The following is a 17,814-nucleotide window of genomic DNA, read 5'->3' as shown; positions in this document are numbered from 1 at the left end:
TGTATGTGTATGTGTGTGTGTATGTATATGTGTGTATGTATATGTGTTCATGTGTGTGTGTATGTGTATGTGTGTGTGTATGTATATGTGTGTATGTGTATGTGTGTGTGCATGTATATGTGTGTATGTATATGTGTATGTGCATGTATATATGTGTATGTGCATGTATGTATGTGTATGTGTGCATGTGTGCATGTGTATGCGTGTATGTGTGTGTGTATATGTGTATATGTATATGTGTGCATGTGTATGTGTGTGTTCACACTGTGAGGGGTGCAAGGCTGCCCCCCAGACCCTTTCCTGGAGGATGCTCCCCCTTCTCTGCTGGAGTCTTTAGGGGGGGACCCAGCAATGGGGGAGCCCCCTCCCCAGGTCAGGCAGGACCGACTGCCCCAGTGCAGAACTGGTGGGATGCTGGCATCACCTAAAAGTGGGGGGCAAGACCAGGGGTATTGCAGGGTGCTGGGGTCTCATGGGGGTGGGGGGGCAGCCCCAGCTTTATCCAGGGGTGCGGGGGGTCTCCCAAAAGCAAGGGGGCAATCCCGGCTTTATCCATGGGTGCGGGCGTTTCCCAAAAGCAGAAGCCAGGACCAGCGCATCCCGGGAAGCAGGGATGAAGGGATGGGGAGGGGGGGGGGGGTAGGACCAGCGCATCCCGGGATGCGGGGATGGGGGTGGGGGTTAGGACCAGCGCATCCCGGGATGAGGGGATGGGGGGGGGGGGTAGGACCAGCGCATCGCGGGGTCCGGCCCCTCCCGTCGCAGCCGCTCCGGGGGGTGCAGCGCAGGGGCCCGGTGCCCCCCCCCCCCGCGGGCCGGGATTGGCGGGGCTCGGCGGAGGCACCGCCCGGCCCCAGCAAGTCTCCAACTTTCTTCCTGCCTCCCCCTGGCCGCCGCCTCCCGCCTCCGCCCGCCCTGCGCGCTCCGTCCAGCCCGGGAGCCCCGGGAGCCCCGCGATGCTCCGCCGCCGCCTGCCCCTGCTCGGGCCCTGCCTCCTGCTGCAGGTACCGGGGCACCGGGCGCGCACCCCCGACAAAGTTGCTGCTACCGGGGGGGGGGGGGACGGACCGCGGCATCCCAGGTGCGATTACCGGGATGGGGGGGGGGGGGTTGCACCGTAACGGGGAGGGGTGGGGGTAGAATCCGCGCTGTGAGCGGAGTGATGCTGGGGAGACGTGCGGTTTGGGGGGGGGGGGAGGCTCCGGCAGCCACGGAGATAGCGGAGATTTGGGGGGGGGGTGTGCAGGGAGGTGAATGGGGGAGTTATGGGGGGGGGGTCCTGCTCCCCCCAAGTTGCAAAGGGCGCAGAGCTGACCCGGGGGGGGTCCCGTCGTTAGTGCAGCACCGAGCCCCCCCCCCCCCCGGTGCGGAGCGCGGGAGGCGCCGTCTGGCAGGTGCGGGGGGGGGGGGGGGGGGCAACGAGACGCGCGAGACGGAGCGGGGGCGACCGCGCGTGGGCAAGCCGGGGGGGTGGGGGGGGACACAAGCACCCCACAAACCCCCCCCGTTGTGTCGGGGTGAGACCCCCCCCCTCACTGTGTCGGGGGATGGGAGGGGGGGGTCTCTTTTGGGGGGGGGGGTACCCCGAGGTGGGGAGCGCTGGAACCACCTGCAGAGGTGACGCCTCATTCCTGTCGTGACGGGGTGCGGGCTCAGCTCCGGCGCTGCCGTGGCCTTCGTCCTCCTTTGAGGGGGCCCCCGTCCCAAAGCTCCGGGCCCCCCCCCCCCTCCCCTCGGGGGTGCCCCTCGGTAGTGGCCCCGGGTACTCGATGCTTCCCAAGGCCACTGTCACCCCACACCACCCCCCCGCCATCTCCTCTTGGAGCCTGGGTTTGGGGGCTCCATTTATCCCTGTGGTGGTCATGAGCAGGGGGTGGGATTCATGCCCCCCCCCCCCCCCCCCCCCCCCCAGCCCAGCAGATCTGATTTCCTGACACTCCATTTTTACTTTCGGTGTTCCATGAATAAAATCAAACGAGCCAATTCTCTCTTCGGAATTAGATGCACATCAGGGACACCCCCCCACCCCCCCCCACCCCCAGCACAATCCCACCCCCCAGGCAAAGGCTCCTGCAACTTATTTCTCTGGCACTGGTTCCTCTCTGGGTGTCCATGGGTGGATAGATGGGAGTGGGGGTGCTCTGCGTGACCCCCCCTCCTTCCCATGTCCATCTAATGCAGAGTATCTGTCGCTGCTGGAGCTGCTTCAAGATGAATGGGTTTGTTTTGATGGAATCGGGGGCTGGGCGCTGCCCTGCCACCCCCCCACCCCCCCCCCAATCCAATCCCCACCTGCACACGATATGGGGGCTTGCAGTGGGGGCCAGCACACGAGCATGGGGAATGACCGCGGGTGATGCTGTTGGGGGTGCAGCGAACCCGAACCCCTTCATGAGCCTGGTGGCATGGGGCTGGGGAAGGGAAATGGGGCAGCTCCTGCCCCACTTGGTCCTCTCGGGGAGAAACTTTCCCGGGGGACCCCAGCGGCTGCCCCCAACCCCAATCACTGCACCGGAGCTCCCCAGTGATGGGAGCAATGGGGCAAAAAGGCAGACGTGGCTGCACAGCGGGTAGCAGGGTGGGCTTAGAGAGCTCCTGCTGCTGTCTATGTGTGTGCACTCACCCCCCCTCTGCCCCCCACCCCTCATGGCTGCTGCTGACCCCGGGATTTGCTTTCTCCTTCCCCACGCCTGAGCTCGGGGTGGCAGCGATGCTGCCCGTGGGTGCTTGCCCTGCCTCAGCCTTCCTGTTGGTGCTTTAGATTGTTCTCTGCTCACTGAGTGTTAAACCCTGGGGGTCCCCCAGAGCTCTGCCTTTCCCCTGGGCTGAACCACCGCAGGGTGCACCCAGGAGAGAGCCACGGCAGGGCAGGGGCAGGCGGTAGCTCCAAGGCGCTTTTACCACCTCGAAGGGGTGTTAATTTAGCAGAGAGGAAAGGCAATTCCCGGCCAGCAACCTCCTGGCCTTGGCCGGGAGGCAGATGCCAGCCTTGGCCCCGTGGTCCCTGCTGCCCAAGTGATGGACATGATGCTGAACAGGAGCCAGAGGGGGTTAGGCTACCAAGGCCCTGGAGCAGGCAGGAGTGGGAGAGTGCAGCCAGGCTGCCCAGAAGCAGAGTGGGATGTGGTGGGGCTGGAGCTGGGACACTGGGTACCTTCCCTGTACCTCGGCAGCAATGTGCCTTCCCATCACCGGCACCGTGCCTCGGTTTCCCTCCTTCAAGGCAGGGAGGTGAGATAACGGGTGTCTGCGAAGCACCTGGAGTGTTGCTGGCAGGTTTTCCTTCCTGGATTAACCCTTTCCAGGGAAATTCTGCTTTGAAGGTGCCTGTGGCCATGCCGGCGGGATGCTGGTGGTGCGGGATGCGGGATGCTGGTGGTGCGGGATGTGGGATGTGAGCCACCGGGAAACTCACCCCACTTCATTCCCTTTCCCTTGCTGTCACCTAGGCGCTGTCACACGTCGACTGGGTTGTTGGCTGACAGATGGCTTTGCTCTTAAGCAGATGCTGCCAGCCCTTTCGGTGCAAGGACACCCCTAATTCACCCTCCCTGCTCCCATTAACAGGGTCGGACGGAGCAGTTTCATGGCTCAGAGAACCCCATCTGTGGCCAGGGGAGGGTAAATGGGGTTTGGGTCTGGCCGGGTGCAGCGCCGCAGGGTCCAGGATGATGCCCGGGCTGGGGGAGCCGCATCCCCCTTCTCCCGGTTGCTGCGGCTCTCCGGAGCTGACCGTGGCTGCGGCGGGTGCTGTGTGCTCAGCATGGCTGAGCTAATCTATCGCCAAACAAACACACTCTGTTATTCCGAAAGAAGGTTTCCAGGCGACTCATTTCCCTTTTTTTAATAACTCTTCCCTGTGGTGCCCTTTGCACCCTGAGCTGGGAGATTCAATAAGGATGGAGCCTGGAGCGTGGCGCGGCTCAGCCTCCCACCGAGGGGGGAGCGCTGGCTGGGGACGGGGGGGGGGGCACCCAGGGGTGCCCCCCGGCCAGACCCGCTGCTGCTCCTCCACTGTGCTGTTCTGGCTGCAGTCCATCGCTGCTTTATTGCTTTCCTCTCCCCCCCTCTTGTTTTTAATTGCCGGTTTACAGCCGGGAGGTGTGTGTGTGGTGGAGGGGGTGGCCTGAGCTTTGTCCCTCTGCACCAGCTACACCCATTCAGCCCCATTGCTCATCACACCTATGCCAATTAACACCCCCAGATTAATGACTTTTGCCCCCCACCCCTCCAATCACAGCTCCTCCTTCTTAAAGCCCCAATAGTGGGGTGATGCTGCATACAGAAGCCCCTATATTCCCCCCCTCTGCCTGCCCTGGCCAAGCTCCAGCATCAATGAAGAGCTGCCTGGCTCAGGCTTCGCGCTCGGGCGCTGAAGGTAAATGGCCCAGGAAAGATGAAGCTTCCTCTCCAGCCGCTTGGATTGCTACTAAAGAAATAATCACGTCCCTTTGCCCGTGTTCCCCCCTCCCTGCCTTTTCTCTTTTCCTTCCCTGATCGCTGTTGCAAAAGGAAAAGTCATTGTGGGAGCAGGAGCCTGGCCTGCAGGAAAGATCGGCTGCGAGAGCCCCCGTGGCGCCATGCACTGGGGTTCATTTTCCCCTCCTCAAATAAAGCCCTGCCAGACCCCGTTGTGACCACTGCGCACTGTGGCACAGACCCCATCCAGACACAGTGGTGGCCTTGGACCCTCTCATTCCTCCTCCTGTCCCCCCAGCACTGAAGCCTCCATCCGGGGTTCCTTGGTGATGCTTTACACCGCCCAGCCTGGAACCTGGGCAAAGTGGGACTGAATCTGGCCCTGGAGGTTCCCAGGGGGCTTAGCAGGGACCCCTTGTGCTGAGCTCCTAATGGGAGCCAGCACTCAGCTGCCATGCGGCACATCCTGGTAGCTACATCCCCCGTGATGCCCTTGAGGGTCTCCTGCATCCTTAGGGTCTCTTGGAGGGCTTGGACCAACCTCTTGCTTGAGGGGACACACACACAGAGCCGTATCCCTGCCACTGCTCCCCCCTTCTCCTCATGGGGAGAATAAATCTCAGCTGGCTCTGGGAATGGGGTGGGGTGGGGGGTGCATAGGAACAGAGTGTTTGCCCCTTTCCATTGTGACCTTGTGTCGTCGGTGGAGGGGGGGGACACGCACAATGTGTGGTGCGGGGGGGGGGGGGAGGAGGAAGGGCTGAAAATGCAATTTATGATCCCGCCTGATACGATCTTATAAAATTTCCCGGGCACACTCGAAATTACATTTCCATAGCTCGGGAGAAGCGATCTCGGTGCGCGCCGATACCTGCCACTTTTATGGCCACATTTATTGCAATAATAAAGTGAAATGGGGAGGCGATGGGGGGGGGTGGGGGGGGTGGGCCTGGAGGTAAGGGCTGCGGTCCCTTTGGTTTGGAGGGGGGAGCTCGGAGGAAGATGGGGCAGCCTGCTGTGCTGTGGGGAAACTGAGGCCAAGGGATGAGGAGTGGGACCGCAGTGTCCTGGTTGAATCAGGAGCGACCCGAGGCTCATCCCTGCCAGCTCTGCCCCTGTTTCCCCTCATGCCATCCATGGAGCTGCCCCCCCCTCACGCAGTGCCAGGTCCCAGTGGTCAAGCCAAGCTCTGGATGGCATCAGGGACCCCTGGCATGGGGTGAGCAGGATTCAATCCCCCCCCCCGGAGCCCATCAGCAAGCGCGTCCCCATCCCTCCATCCACCCCTGCGCCCCCTCATCTCTCGTGCGCACCCGCCTGCGCACCCCTCTCCCCCTTCCCGCTCCGTTTATCTCCTCATTTTCCCATTCCTTCTCTTTTCTTCCTTGAGTCCAATGAGTCACACAAGCCCTTCAATCCTTTGCCTGGTGCTGTCTCCTCCTTCTATTATATTTTTTCCTTTGCTCTTAACAGCACTTTTCTCTTTCACCCGTGGGGGGAGAGACCGGGGATGCTTTCCTGCTTTCCCCCCCCCCGCACCGTCAGCCACCTCCCAGCTCCTGTCTCACCATGAAGCCCTTAAAAGTAATAAATAAATAAAACAACGGCTGAGAAAAGAAAAGGCAGGAAACGAGTGACAGGGAAAAGGAGCCAAAACGAAAGGAAGAAGGAAAGGGAGGGGTTGGGGGGGGGGGAGAAAAAAAAAGTCCTACTCGGGCTATGAAATATTTATTAGCCAGCGCGTGCCGAGCCCGTTAATAAAGCTCCAGCATTTGCATATTCTCTCCGTCTGCGAGAAGCGAGGTGTCTGTTCAGGGGGTGAAGGCAATCGCATCCATGGGAAACCAGTTCCTCCTGGCTCCTGCCTCCCCAGCCCTTGGGTGAGCCTTGCTTTGGGAGCAAGGACCCCGCTGCGTGTGCAGGTTGGGCGCTGGCAGCCCGTGATGGTGGGGTTGGCTTTGGGGAGCTCATCCAGGCTCTCTCCGAAATGCCAATGGGATGCTGGGGTCTCTGGGGCTGGTGCTGAAGGTTTTGGCTGTGTGGTTGCGGTATGGAAGAGGCAGAGGAAGGACCAAGGAGGTCTTTGTGTGGTCACGCTGAGCTCAGCTCCAAGGCAGGATTTGCCAGGCTGTGCAACAGGGTGCCCGTGAATGGGTGCCCCCCAACTTGCCCCATCTGTGACCCACTTGGTCAGAGCTGGGAGCCAGGGAAGGGCTTTCAAGTGCCTTTGAGCTGGGAGGCGGGGGGGGTTTCTCCTCCTGTCCTTGTGAGGCTGAGATGAGGGGCTCTTCCCTTTGTCCCTACCCCATCCTGCGCCCCATTCCTGCCCCTCCTGCTACCCTCATCCTGCCCTGCAGCCCGTGGCAGAGCAGCAGCATCCTGGGGAGGCTGGGTCTCGCCTTGTGCTTCTGGTCCCTGCCTCCTCCCAGCTCCACCAGCACCCTGGACCTGGCCCAGATGTGCCCAGTGGCATCATTGCCCTGGCACCAACGTTGGCACCACCAGCACTTGCATTGCTCTTGCGTGTGCACCCAGGAGCGTATTCAGCCCGGGGGTACCATCACACTGAGGAGGGCCACAGGCTCCCCTGCAGTGGTGGCACACAGGCAGAGCCACCTTGCTCCATGCACGCCCTGCCCAGCCCTGTGTGTGCACACACGTGGAGCCGTTTGTGCACATTCAGCTGCAGGCTGAGCGACCGCAGGCATTTCTTGCATGCATTTACACACCCGCTGCAGCCGCTGGGGAATCTTGGTGCCCTCCCACCCACCACCATTGCACCCCTTCAGCACCCATGCGCTCGGGGCCCTCCCGCAGAGCCTACGGCTGCACCGCATCCCCCTGCCACCGCATTAGCACCCGCGCCGCGCCGGCGAGATAAATGGGAGCTGTCAGAGGCACCTTGTTTGCTGCTAACCTTTGGAAATGCCACGCCGCCCCGGGCTGCACCGCACCGGGGGGGGGAGCGGGCCCAGGGGGGTTGTGGCTCAGCACCTCCAATTAATCTCCTCGCGCTAACGAAGGCAGCGGGATGACAGCGGAGAGGCCAGCTTGACCTATGGGGAGACCCCCAGCAGCAGCTCTGACAGTGACCCCCGCTGTGGTGGGGGGGACGCGGAGTGCAGGGGATGGGGTCTTTAGTGCCGTCGTGGGTGCTCTGCTCCTGGCACAGGCAGGGGCTGGTTTGCCTTGAGGTCGTGGGACTGTTGTCGGGGTGCTGGGAGCCCCTCATCGGCGCTGATGTGCTCCCCTCCCTCCACCAAGGTGACCGTGGGTCTCGGGGGAGCGGCTGACGGCGCTTGGCCCCGCCAGCAAATGGGATGTGAGTGGCCATCACCGCCGGTCCTGACAAGCCAAATTGATGCCGGCACCGAGTCCCTCTGCAGCCACCCCCAGCCCTTCCTGCATCCTTGCTTGTGCACACTTGGAGCGCCACACGGCAGCCCCATGGGAAGCGCACAAGGGGCTCGAGACCCCCAAAGCGATCACTGTCACGGGGTGATGCATGGATGCAGCAGCCTGTGCATGTGTGACAGGCACACAGGAACGGCGCATGGGGCAGAGCTCGGCGTGACCCAGGATAGATCCCGGTGCAGCCACAGGAAGGGAGGGGGTCTCTGTGCACGTCCATGCGGAGCCAGGAGCCCCGGGACCCCCACGGACACTCCGAGAGGTCCCTGTGCACGTGTGCGCGCTGCACCCCGAGCGCTCGCAAGCAGGAGCATTAATATTTAACGCGAGGTGTGAGTGGGACCTGCCCTGAATGCCAACAGCGCTGGCAGGGTGCAGGGGGTGACCTTGGCTCCCCTCAGCGCTGTCATGGAAGAGGCTTGACGTGACCCTGCTCTGTGTTGCCCTTTGCCCACAGGGCTGGGGGCACCCCGTCCTCCTGGGGGGCGGGTGCTGAGGGTCTCCCGCACGCTCCCCATGCTGCCCGTTGATCGATAGCCAGGGCTGCATTGGTAGCTGCTGCCCTGCTCTGCAATTCCCTTTCATCCCTTGCTCCCCAGCAGCTCCCGGTATGTGTGTGGGAGGGAGCTTCCAGCCTGGCCTCTCACCCAGAGGGGCTAGGGGCAGCTCTTTCCCCGCCCATGCCCAGTCTGTGCCCCACAGCCCATCTGGTCTCAACCACCTGCCCAAGCCCATGGCCCTCAAGTGATGGAGGAAGCTGCCGTCAGCACCTCCCCATAGTACGTACCCATCCCCTCCTCACAGCCTGTCCCTGCCCCTTCCCCACCCCTACTGCATCTCTGCCTCCATCAGTTCCCCATCACAGCCCCGTTCCTATCGCATCCCTGTCCACATCACCAGCGGGGGATCGTGGATGAAAGAGAAAGGAAAACTGAGGCAGGGGGCCACGGCGGCTCGTGTAGCACTGCTGGGGGAACCGCTTGCCCTGGCTGTCAGCCCTGGCTGAGGTGGGAAGCCCCACGAGGGATGCGGGGGGCTCCTGGGCTGATGAGTACCTAGGAGTGGGGTGGAGGGAGAGCGCAGTCTCCCCGGGGCCACCGTCCCCCCACAAAACGCTGCTCTCCTGCCTGGAGGGGGGATGCTGGGGGCAGCCCCTTCCTCCCCTCCCCTGGTTATCTCTGCATCTCCCGGTCCTGCCACGCTCGCTCCCTCTCTCGCTGGCTGGTGAGGGCACCCGGCTTTGAAGCTGCGTTGAAATATAGATAAGGGCAAAGGCAGTAGCCGCGCTCAAAGCGAGATTGGGGAGGGAGTCGGGGGACGTCAGGCCGGAGCGGGGGCTGCGGGAATGCTCAGCCTCACACTGCACAGAGCCCCCCATAGCCCCCTTCCCGAGACCCCCAGAGCCTTCTCCCCTGCGCACAGACGGGCCCGAGCCCCGGTGGCGCGGACGAGGGCGAGCAGGGGCTGGAGCAGATTTACGGGCTCAGCCCAGCACAGGCAGCGTTTATGGGGATAAGGCGATAGATCCTGGAGACAGCAGCGCAGCCTGGCCTGGGGGTCCAGCTTAGCAACTGGAGAGGAACGGGGACAGCGCGGAGCCGGGGTCCGCGGCAGCCCTGCCCGGTGCTGCTCCATCCCTACTGCGTGCCCCGGTGAGAGCAGCCCCTGCCCGGCCTGAGGAGGGGTCCAGAGGGGCTCTCCCCTCTCTGATGGGGCTCATGGGAAGCAGCATGGAGCCATTATGGGGTTGCTGCAGGGCGGCTGGTGCCAGGATGGGTCCCCAGTGCCTCCAGCACCTCCTGCAGCCCCCGGGATCGTGTTGAGCTCTGAGGAGTGCTTCAGTTCCCCCCCCCCCCGGGCTTCCTCTGCTCGCTCCCCTCCTCCCCACACCCCCCTTGGGATGCAGGTCGTCCGGAGCAGGAACTGCCGGAGCACCGGGCAGCTCGCGGGTGACAGTGATTGACGAGGCCGGGGCTGACGGAGCAGCATCCTGCGCACCAGAGCAGCTGGCAGGGCAGGCAGGGCCACGCCGGGCACCGCGGTGCAGAGCCAGCAGCAGCCGAGCTGAGGGATGGGGAAGCGGGGAGGGGGAGCAGCTTCCCGAGGTGGGGACGTGGGACAAGTCCAAGATGGGGTCTCAGGGTGGGAGAGGTGCTGCTGGCTCCGCTCACCTTGTGGTGTCAGTGCCCGCAGCCAGACATGCAGAGCTGCAGCCGTGGGGACTCTCAGGAAGGGAATGCTGTGTCCCATCCCCACTGATGCTGGGGTCCTTTTCTCGACCGGAGCTGCCTTGGGGTGCCCGTGCCCATCAGCACCTCCCTAAGGGGGCTCACAGCCCACCCAGGTTGAAGGGACCAGGTCTTCTATCACAGCTCCCTGCCTTGATTCATCTCACCAGGAATGGGGCTGCTTCTTTCCACCCTGGGGGACCCCTTGCCCCAGACTCCTGGCTCTGCTGGGCGAGGGGCTGTGCTGGTACAGGCTCCTTGCAGCCCCCGGGAGGTTTTCCCTCTGCTGCCCATCATTTACGCTTTTGCTGCCAATTCTGCTGAATGCAGAACGAGGGGTCCCCGCTCATTCCTTGCGTGCCCTCCTCCCCGGCACACAACGCACACAATGCACACAATGCACCCCATTCTCCAGCCGTGTCTGCCCGATGCAATTATCCTGGGGGGCGGAGTGGCTGCCATGCAGCCTGGCAGGGGTCTGGCGTTTCAGCTGCACATCAGAGGTGCTGCCTAATGCAATTAGGCTTTACTGGCAGGCAGCGCGGGGCTCTGGTGTCTCCCCATATCCGGGCATGCTGATGTCCTGCGTCTTAACAGGCATCACTTGTGGGGCAGGCGGTCATGGACTGGCCGGCATCCTGCTTCCTCTGGCAAAGGGATGTGGTTGGTGCTGGAGAAGCAGCCCCAGCTCCTGGCATGGGGATGGCACGGGCAGGATGCAGCCATGCTTACACCAGTGGCACGGCACCAAGGGAGGATGCGGTGCCAGAGGGGTGCATGGTGCTGGGGGGTGCATGGCCACAGACGGGCTGCAGGAGGGGGATGCGGGCAGGGGGATGCAGCAGGCGCAGCTCCCCCAGTCTCTGCTCTCTCCCCAGGCGGTGTGTGCTGGGGGCCACATTGCCAAGACCCTGGGGTACCTGGAGCTGGGCACCTCCGGCCTCCTCAAGGATGTTCCCTATGGCACCCTGAAGCCTCCGGTGCTCGACCCTGGGCGGCTGGTTCCAGCTGAGCCTCCCCGGGGCGCAGGGAGCCCCTGGGACTGGCAGAAGAACCAGACAACGGGGGAGCTGCTGAACCCCCGCGCCCGGCGCAAGCCCTCGCTCAAGTCCGGCCGCACCAAGAAGATCTTTGGATGGGGCGACTTCTACTTCAACATCAAGACGCTCAAGTTCAGCCTGCTGGTGACGGGCAAGATCGTTGACCACATCAACGGCACTTTCAGCGTCTATTTCCGACACAACTCCTCCAGCCTGGGCAACGTCTCGGTCAGCATCGTGCCCCCTTCCAAGGCGGTGGGGTTTGAGGTGCTGGTGCCGGCCCCAGCGCCGCTTTCCCTCCCAGCCCCTCAGCAGAGCACCCTGCCCGAGGGGCGCCCGGCCAAAGCCCTCAATTGCCACGTGGAGTATGAGAAGACGAACCGGGCGCGGAAGAACAAGCCCTGCCTGTACGACCCGTCTAAGGTGTGCTTCACCGAGCACACGCAGAGCCACGCCGCCTGGCTCTGCGCTAAGCCCTTCAAAGTCATCTGCATCTTCATCTCCTTCCTCAGCATCGATTACAAGCTGGTCCAGAAGGTCTGCCCTGACTACAACTTCCAGCACGACAACCCCTACTTTGGCTGATGGCTGCGGGAAGGGGCGGTGGGCACCAGAGATGGAGGCAGAGGGGGACCAGGGGCTCCTGGACCCCGTCCTGGCTGCACAGTGCCCCCCATTGCTGCCGCACCGACCTCCCCTTCCTCACTGGGTGCTGGCCCTAACGCCCGCTGTGTGCCATGCTCCCATGCACTGGGATGGGGTCCCTGGGAGCGTGCGGGCTGGTCGGGGGGTACAGCCCCGTGCAATGGCATCAGCTGGGTGCGTGCCACCCCCCGGGCAGGCACAGTTGTAGCAGGGGGGATTTGGGGTCACAGTGCTGGTGCAAGCCCCCCTCAAATTTGCCCCCCCCCCCAGGCTGCTGCCTGTCCCCCACCTGCAGTGAAGGAGTACCATGGCTGGTGCCTGGGGGCCCAGGGCCCTTGCTGGGGGCTGCTCCCCCCCGGCTCTGGGCAGGGACTTCCTCATATTTTTTTAATAAAATTAAAATGAAAAAAAAAAGCAGAAAATAAAGAAAAACATTGGGAAAAAAAAAAAAAGGGAAAGTGTTGGAGTGTGCTGAGCCCACACCACCGCGATGCGGGAAGAGGAAGGAGGGATGGGGGGGTGAGTTTGTCAAGGATGGTATGTGTGGTCAGGGATGGGGTACGGGGGTCAGGGATGGGATGTGGGGGTCAGGGATGGGATGGAGAGATCAGGGATGGGATGCGGGGGTCAGGGATGGGATGCGGGCGTCAGGGATGGCGGGGTCAGGGATGGGATGCGGGCGTCAGGGATGGGATGCGGGCGTCAGGGATGGGATGCGGGGGTCAGGGATGGGATGCGGGGGTCAGGGATGGGATGCGGGGGTCAGGGATGGGATGCGGGGGTCAGGGATGGGATGCAGGGATGCGATGCGGGGATCAGGGATGCGATGCGGGGGTCAGGGATGGGATGCGGGGGTCAGGGATGGGATGCGGGGGTCAGGGATGGCGGGGTCAGGGATGGGATGCGGGGGTCAGGGATGGGATGCGGGCGTCAGGGATGGGATGCGGGGGTCAGGGATGGGATGCGGAGGTCAGGGATGGGATGCGGGGGTCAGGGATGGGATGCGGAGATCAGGGATGGGATGCGGGGGTCAGGGATGGGATGCGGGGGTCAGGGATGGGATGCGGGGGTCAGGGATGGGATGCGGGGGTCAGGGATGGGATGCGGGGGTCAGGGATGGGATGCGGGCGTCAGGGATGGGATGCGGGGGTCAGGGATGGGATGCGGGGGTCAGGGATGGGATGCGGGGGGCAGGGACGGGATGCGGGGGTCAGGGATGGCGGGGTCAGGGATGGGATGTGGGGGTCAGGGATGCGATGCGGGGGTCAGGGATAGGATGCGGAGCTCAGGGATGGGATGCGGGGGTCAGGGATGGGATGCGGGGGTCAGGGATGCGATGCAGGGGTCAGGGATGAGGGTACCCCCGGCCGGGGGGGAAGCTCCTGTTTCCCGTCGGGCCCCGCGGCGCCGGCAGCCCCTTTGGCTCCGCCCCGGCAGCGCTCGCGGAGCCCGGTGGGGCGGCACCGGGCAGCGACCGGGAGCGCGACTGGGACCGGGAGCGGGAGCGGGACCCGGACCCGGCCGGGATCCGCCTGGACCGCGGCCGCCATGTGGCCGCTCCGCCTGGGCAGGGTGAGTCTGGGACCGGGGGGGTGCCCTCGGTGTGTGGGGTGGGGAGTGCACGGGGGTACCGATGGCCGGGGTACCCCGGTGCCCGCAGGGTACCGGTGCCTTGTGGAGTCCGGATGCGCAGGCAGTGCCGGTGCCCGCAGGGAGCCGCGGTACCCGGGGTGTTCCGGTGCTCGCAAGCGGTCGCGGTGCACGTGGGGGGGGGGGATTCGGGTACCCACGGGGGGAGGCCCAGGAGGGGGTCGCTCCCTGCACACCCGTTTCTCCCGTCCCAGCGCCCCTTTGTGGGCGCAGCGCCCATCCGGTGGGTGTCGGGGCAGCTGGCGCCCGCTCCTGCACACACCCCCCCCCCCCCCCCCAGGCTGGGCAGTGCCCCCCACCCCGGCCCAGCTCGGCCCCCGCGGACTTTGTGTCCGGCCCAAAGTCCCCGTGTCGGGGACAGGCACCGGCCCTGGCCCCTGCTCGGTGACCGCGGGTGATGCAATGGGGCAGCAGCAGTTACATCACCCCGGTCCCTGCATCAGTAAGAGCTCCTCTTCGGGACCCTGGGCTGAGGGGGGGACCCCAGTGCACAACAACGGGGTCCCTGTGTTGTGACCGGGGGTCTGGTCATCCCACCCCTGCATGCACATGCACACACAGCCATGCACACGCGTGTGCAGTGCTGCGCACATGCTGTGCACTCATGGACATTCTGGCTGCTTCGGCACCTTCCGAGATGCTCCTGCCCCTTGTTGGGGGGGGGGGTCCCCAAGTGCATATCACAGCTGGAGGCAGGACACTGGGGTCTTGCTTCAAGCACTGCCACCCACTGGTCCAGGGGCACTTTAGAGGGTACAGAGGGGCCTGTGTGGTGTCACAGGGTGTCAGCTTCCCCTCTCCCATGCAGGCCCTGCAGCGATGTGGTGGCTGGGGGGGTACCTGCAGCCAGCGGGCACAGCACGGCACCGCCGCGGCCGCTGCCACGGGGCACGTGCCCGCCTGGACGGGGCAGGAGAGCCTGGCCGAGAGCGACCCCGAGATGTGGGCCCTGGTGCAGAAGGAGAAGGATCGGCAGTGCCGGGGGCTGGAGCTCATCGCCTCTGAGGTGGGGTACGGGCTGCTTGGGGCAGGGGATGCTCACAGCGCTGGGGGGGGGCCCTGCTCAGGTGGGAGCTTCACTGCCCCATCTCTGACCCTTTTCTTCCCCCCCGACCCAGAACTTCTGCAGCCGGGCAGCACTGGAAGCCCTGGGCTCCTGCCTCAACAACAAGTACTCAGAGGGGTACCCTGGCAAGAGGTAAAGAGGGGGAGCAGGTTCTGGGGGTTCAGGGACCCTCCTGCAGCCAGGATGCAGCTGCAGGAAAGGTTAAGGGGAGCCCTGGGGCCATAGAGGGCGCTTCCAAGAGGAGGCTGTCACCTACAGGGCAGGAGGGGAGAACCCCATCCATCACCACGGCTCACTGTCACCCCCTCCCTTCCCCAGGTACTACGGGGGAGCCGAGGTTGTGGACCAGATCGAGCTCCTGTGCGAGCAGCGCGCGCTGGAGGCGTTCGACCTGGATCCTGCGCGCTGGGGCGTCAACGTTCAGCCCTATTCGGGGTCCCCGGCCAACTTCGCAGCCTACACAGCCCTGCTGCAGCCCCACGACCGCCTCATGGGGCTGGACCTGCCTGATGGGGGCCAGTACGTGGTGGTGGGGGGCAGCCGGGAGCCTGCTGCCTGCAGGGAATGGGGGGCACCCTGCCTGATCCTGCACCCCTGCCTTCCCCTGCAGCCTCACGCACGGGTACATGTCGGACGTCAAGAGAATCTCAGCAACATCCATCTTCTTCGAGTCGATGCCCTACAAACTCAATGTGAGCTGAGGGGGAGGAAAGTGCTGGGGTGAAGGGGGGATCTGCTGGCCAAGCTGTTGGTGATGCCTCTGAGGTGCCCGAGCTGCTCTGCCATCCCCTGCCCTTCCTTCCCTCCCTCTATGCCAACCACATCCTGGTGCCTGGGAGCTGCCTGGGGTTCCGCTGGGGGCAGGAAGGGGCAGGGGCCTTGGCAAGCTCTCTGTCTGTCTGTCCCTTACAGCCAGCCACGGGGCTCATTGACTATGATCAGCTGGAGGTGACAGCTCGCCTCTTCCGTCCTCGCCTCATCATCGCCGGCACCAGCGCCTACGCCCGCCTCATCGACTACGCTCGCATGAAGAAGGTACCCGGCGGCGTCGCATCCATCCTGGGGGATGCTGCGGTCAGTGGGGGCCAGGGATGACCCATGGCTCCGTGTGCCTGCGTCTGCAGGTGTGCGAGGAGGTGAAGGCGTACCTGCTGGCGGACATGGCTCACATCAGCGGGCTGGTGGCAGCCAAGGCCATCCCTTCGCCCTTCGAGCACGCGGACGTGGTCACGAGCACCACACACAAGACCCTGCGCGGCGCCAGGTGAGGCCGTGTCCTGCATCCCCCGGGGAGGATGCTGCCTGTGCTGTGATGCAGAGGCTGCGTTTCACGCTCTGGAGAGAACAGGAGGGGCCTGCGGGAGGGTGGTAGCGGTGTTGGTGCCTCCACGGGGTGGTGGCAGGAGGAGCGGTCCCAGCTCTTAATCACCCCCAGGTCAGGGCTCATCTTCTACCGCAAGGGCGTGCGCTCGGTGGATAAGAAGACAGGCAAGGAGATGCTCTACGACCTGGAGGACAGGATCAACTTCGCTGTCTTCCCCTCCCTCCAAGGGGGACCACACAACCACGCCATCGCCGCGGTGGCCGTGGCCCTCAAACAGGTCCGTGCCGGGGTGGTGGTGGCTGGGGATGAGCCGGCCCCGCACTGATGCGGTTCCCCCGTGCAGGCCAGCTCGCCAGCCTTCCGCCACTACTGCCAGCAAGTGCTGAAGAACGCCAAAGCCATGGCACAGGCCCTGCTGCAGCGCGGGTACACCCTGGTGTCAGGTACTGCCTCCTTCCCCGCACCTCTGGGGAGAAGGAGGGATGAGGCTGCAGCATCGCTTGGCCTCAGTGCCCCTGGGCAGCAGTGGGGAGCATGGGTGGCTTGCAGGGGGCAAACAGGGGGTGTTCTAGGAGCAGGGCTGAGGTTGGGATGTGGCAGTGAACCAGTCGGTCCCTCCTCACCCCTTTCCCTCGCTCCCCAGGCGGCACCGACAACCACTTGGTGCTGGTGGACCTGCGGCCCAAGGGCATCGACGGCGCGCGGGCCGAGCGCGTCCTGGAGCTCGTCTCCATCACTGCCAACAAGAACACGTGCCCGGGGGACAAGAGCGCGCTCACGCCAGGAGGGCTGCGCCTGGGTGAGGGATGGGCCCTGCCTCCATCCGTCCAGCTCCTTCCCTTGGGGGGGGATCCCACCCTTTGCTTCACCCACATGGGACTTTGGAGCCAGTTCCCGGCTCAGAGAGGGGCCGGGATTGAGGGAGCCCCTTGTTGGGATTGGCCCAGTGCAGAGGCTGCCCCTCACGGTCTCTGTCCCCAGGTGCCCCCGCGCTCACATCCCGCCACTTCCACGAGGAGGATTTCCAGAAGGTCGTGGCTTTCATCGACGAGGGCATCGCGCTGGCCCTGGACGTCAAGAGCAAAACCGGTGGGTGAGCAGCAGGGCCCCCATCTCCCCCCTTTCTGGGTGCCGCTGTGGGTGCAGGGGCCTGTGCCCGAGCTGGTGCCAGCCTCCCCCCTTGCTGCAACATCCCCCCCCCTTCCTCCTGCATCCCCAGGCAAGCTCCAGGAGTTCAAGACGTTCTTGCTGCAGGATGCAGAGACGCAGCAGCGCTTGGCTGACCTGCGCCAGCGCGTGGAGACCTTTGCTCGTGCCTTCCCCATGCCCGGCTTCCGTGACCGCTGAGCTGGGGCTTCAAACCACCCTTTGCATTCCCCACTCCTCTTTCTCCCCCTGTAGCGCCTTTGGGCGCTGCTTCCCTGGGGTGGGGAGCAGCGTCCCCCTTCCCCATCCTGCTCTCAGTGTTAGGGTACAGAGACACCCCCCTAGATGCTGATGGGAGAGGCCCAAGTCCTTGCTCCAACCTCTCTGGCCAAGCAAATCTTGCACTTTTCTAGGGGAAGGGGGTTGCTAATAAAAGCGGGGCAGAGCTGGTTGCTGTGGAGGTGTTGTGGGTGCTGAGCTGGGGAGGGAGAGGGCAGCGATGGGGTGTTGTGGGGAACAGTGTCCCTGGGGCCCCCGAGCACCGTGCCATGGATGGATGTGGGGCACGCACCCACTGCCTGCAGCTGTGCCTCAGTGTCCCCGCCACGGGGGCAGAAGGAGCTGGGGATTTACACTGAGCCCTGGAGCGTGACACCCGCGCTGGGGGGGGGCCGTGGCCCAGGCCCTGGCACGTCCCCCCCTGTCACCTGCTTTGTATTTGCTGGCCAGCGTTCAGCACTGCCATAGCCAAACCAAGCAGCGCCAGGCTGGCGCCTTGGCCCCATGGCTCAGGACCAGGGGCTGTGCACACGTGCAGGGCACGCACACCCATCCACGTGCTTGTGAGCGTGTGTGACTCCCTCCATCCCATCCAGCCCTTTTCCC

General features: G+C 64.3%; 2 protein-coding genes across 2 annotated transcripts; both read left to right on the top strand.

Moving 5' to 3' along the window:
- The first annotated feature begins 872 nt into the window (after positions 1–872).
- On the top strand, positions 873–11,976 carry NXPH4 (neurexophilin 4). The gene is made up of 2 exons (XM_062632664.1): positions 873–1,004; positions 10,937–11,976. The coding sequence occupies exons 1-2, from the start codon at positions 957–959 to the stop codon at positions 11,681–11,683; spliced, it is 795 nt and encodes a 264-aa protein (XP_062488648.1). The 5' UTR covers positions 873–956; the 3' UTR covers positions 11,684–11,976.
- Positions 11,977–13,154: 1,178 nt separating this feature from the next.
- On the top strand, positions 13,155–17,378 carry SHMT2 (serine hydroxymethyltransferase 2). Its single transcript, XM_062632622.1, has 12 exons — positions 13,155–13,315; positions 14,202–14,399; positions 14,512–14,591; positions 14,778–14,978; positions 15,070–15,151; positions 15,372–15,494; positions 15,584–15,723; positions 15,895–16,060; positions 16,127–16,226; positions 16,427–16,582; positions 16,765–16,872; positions 17,003–17,378. Exons 1-12 carry the CDS (start codon positions 13,292–13,294, stop codon positions 17,128–17,130), a joined length of 1,506 nt encoding a protein of 501 aa, XP_062488606.1. The 5' UTR covers positions 13,155–13,291; the 3' UTR covers positions 17,131–17,378.
- The last annotated feature ends 436 nt before the right edge of the window (positions 17,379–17,814 follow it).

This window comes from Pezoporus occidentalis, unplaced genomic scaffold, assembly GCF_034315485.1.
Source record: "Pezoporus occidentalis ecotype Australia unplaced genomic scaffold, CSIRO_AGI_Poc_V1 ctg392, whole genome shotgun sequence".
NCBI lineage: Eukaryota > Metazoa > Chordata > Aves > Psittaciformes > Psittacidae > Pezoporus > Pezoporus occidentalis.
This window is presented reverse-complemented; position numbering and strand designations above follow the sequence as displayed.

Bases quoted from the DNA above. Each gene is read 5' to 3' on its own strand.
- SHMT2 (XM_062632622.1), top strand. From the start codon at position 13,292: ATGTGGCCGCTCCGCCTGGGCAGG. The intron at 14,979-15,069 runs GTACGTGGTGGT...CTTCCCCTGCAG, and splicing joins GACCTGCCTGATGGGGGCCA to CCTCACGCACGGGTACATGT. The intron at 16,583-16,764 runs GTGAGGGATGGG...CTCTGTCCCCAG, and splicing joins GCCAGGAGGGCTGCGCCTGG to GTGCCCCCGCGCTCACATCC.
- NXPH4 (XM_062632664.1), top strand. From the start codon at position 957: ATGCTCCGCCGCCGCCTGCCCCTGCTCGGGCCCTGCCTCCTGCTGCAG. The intron at 1,005-10,936 runs GTACCGGGGCAC...CTCTCTCCCCAG, and splicing joins GGCCCTGCCTCCTGCTGCAG to GCGGTGTGTGCTGGGGGCCA.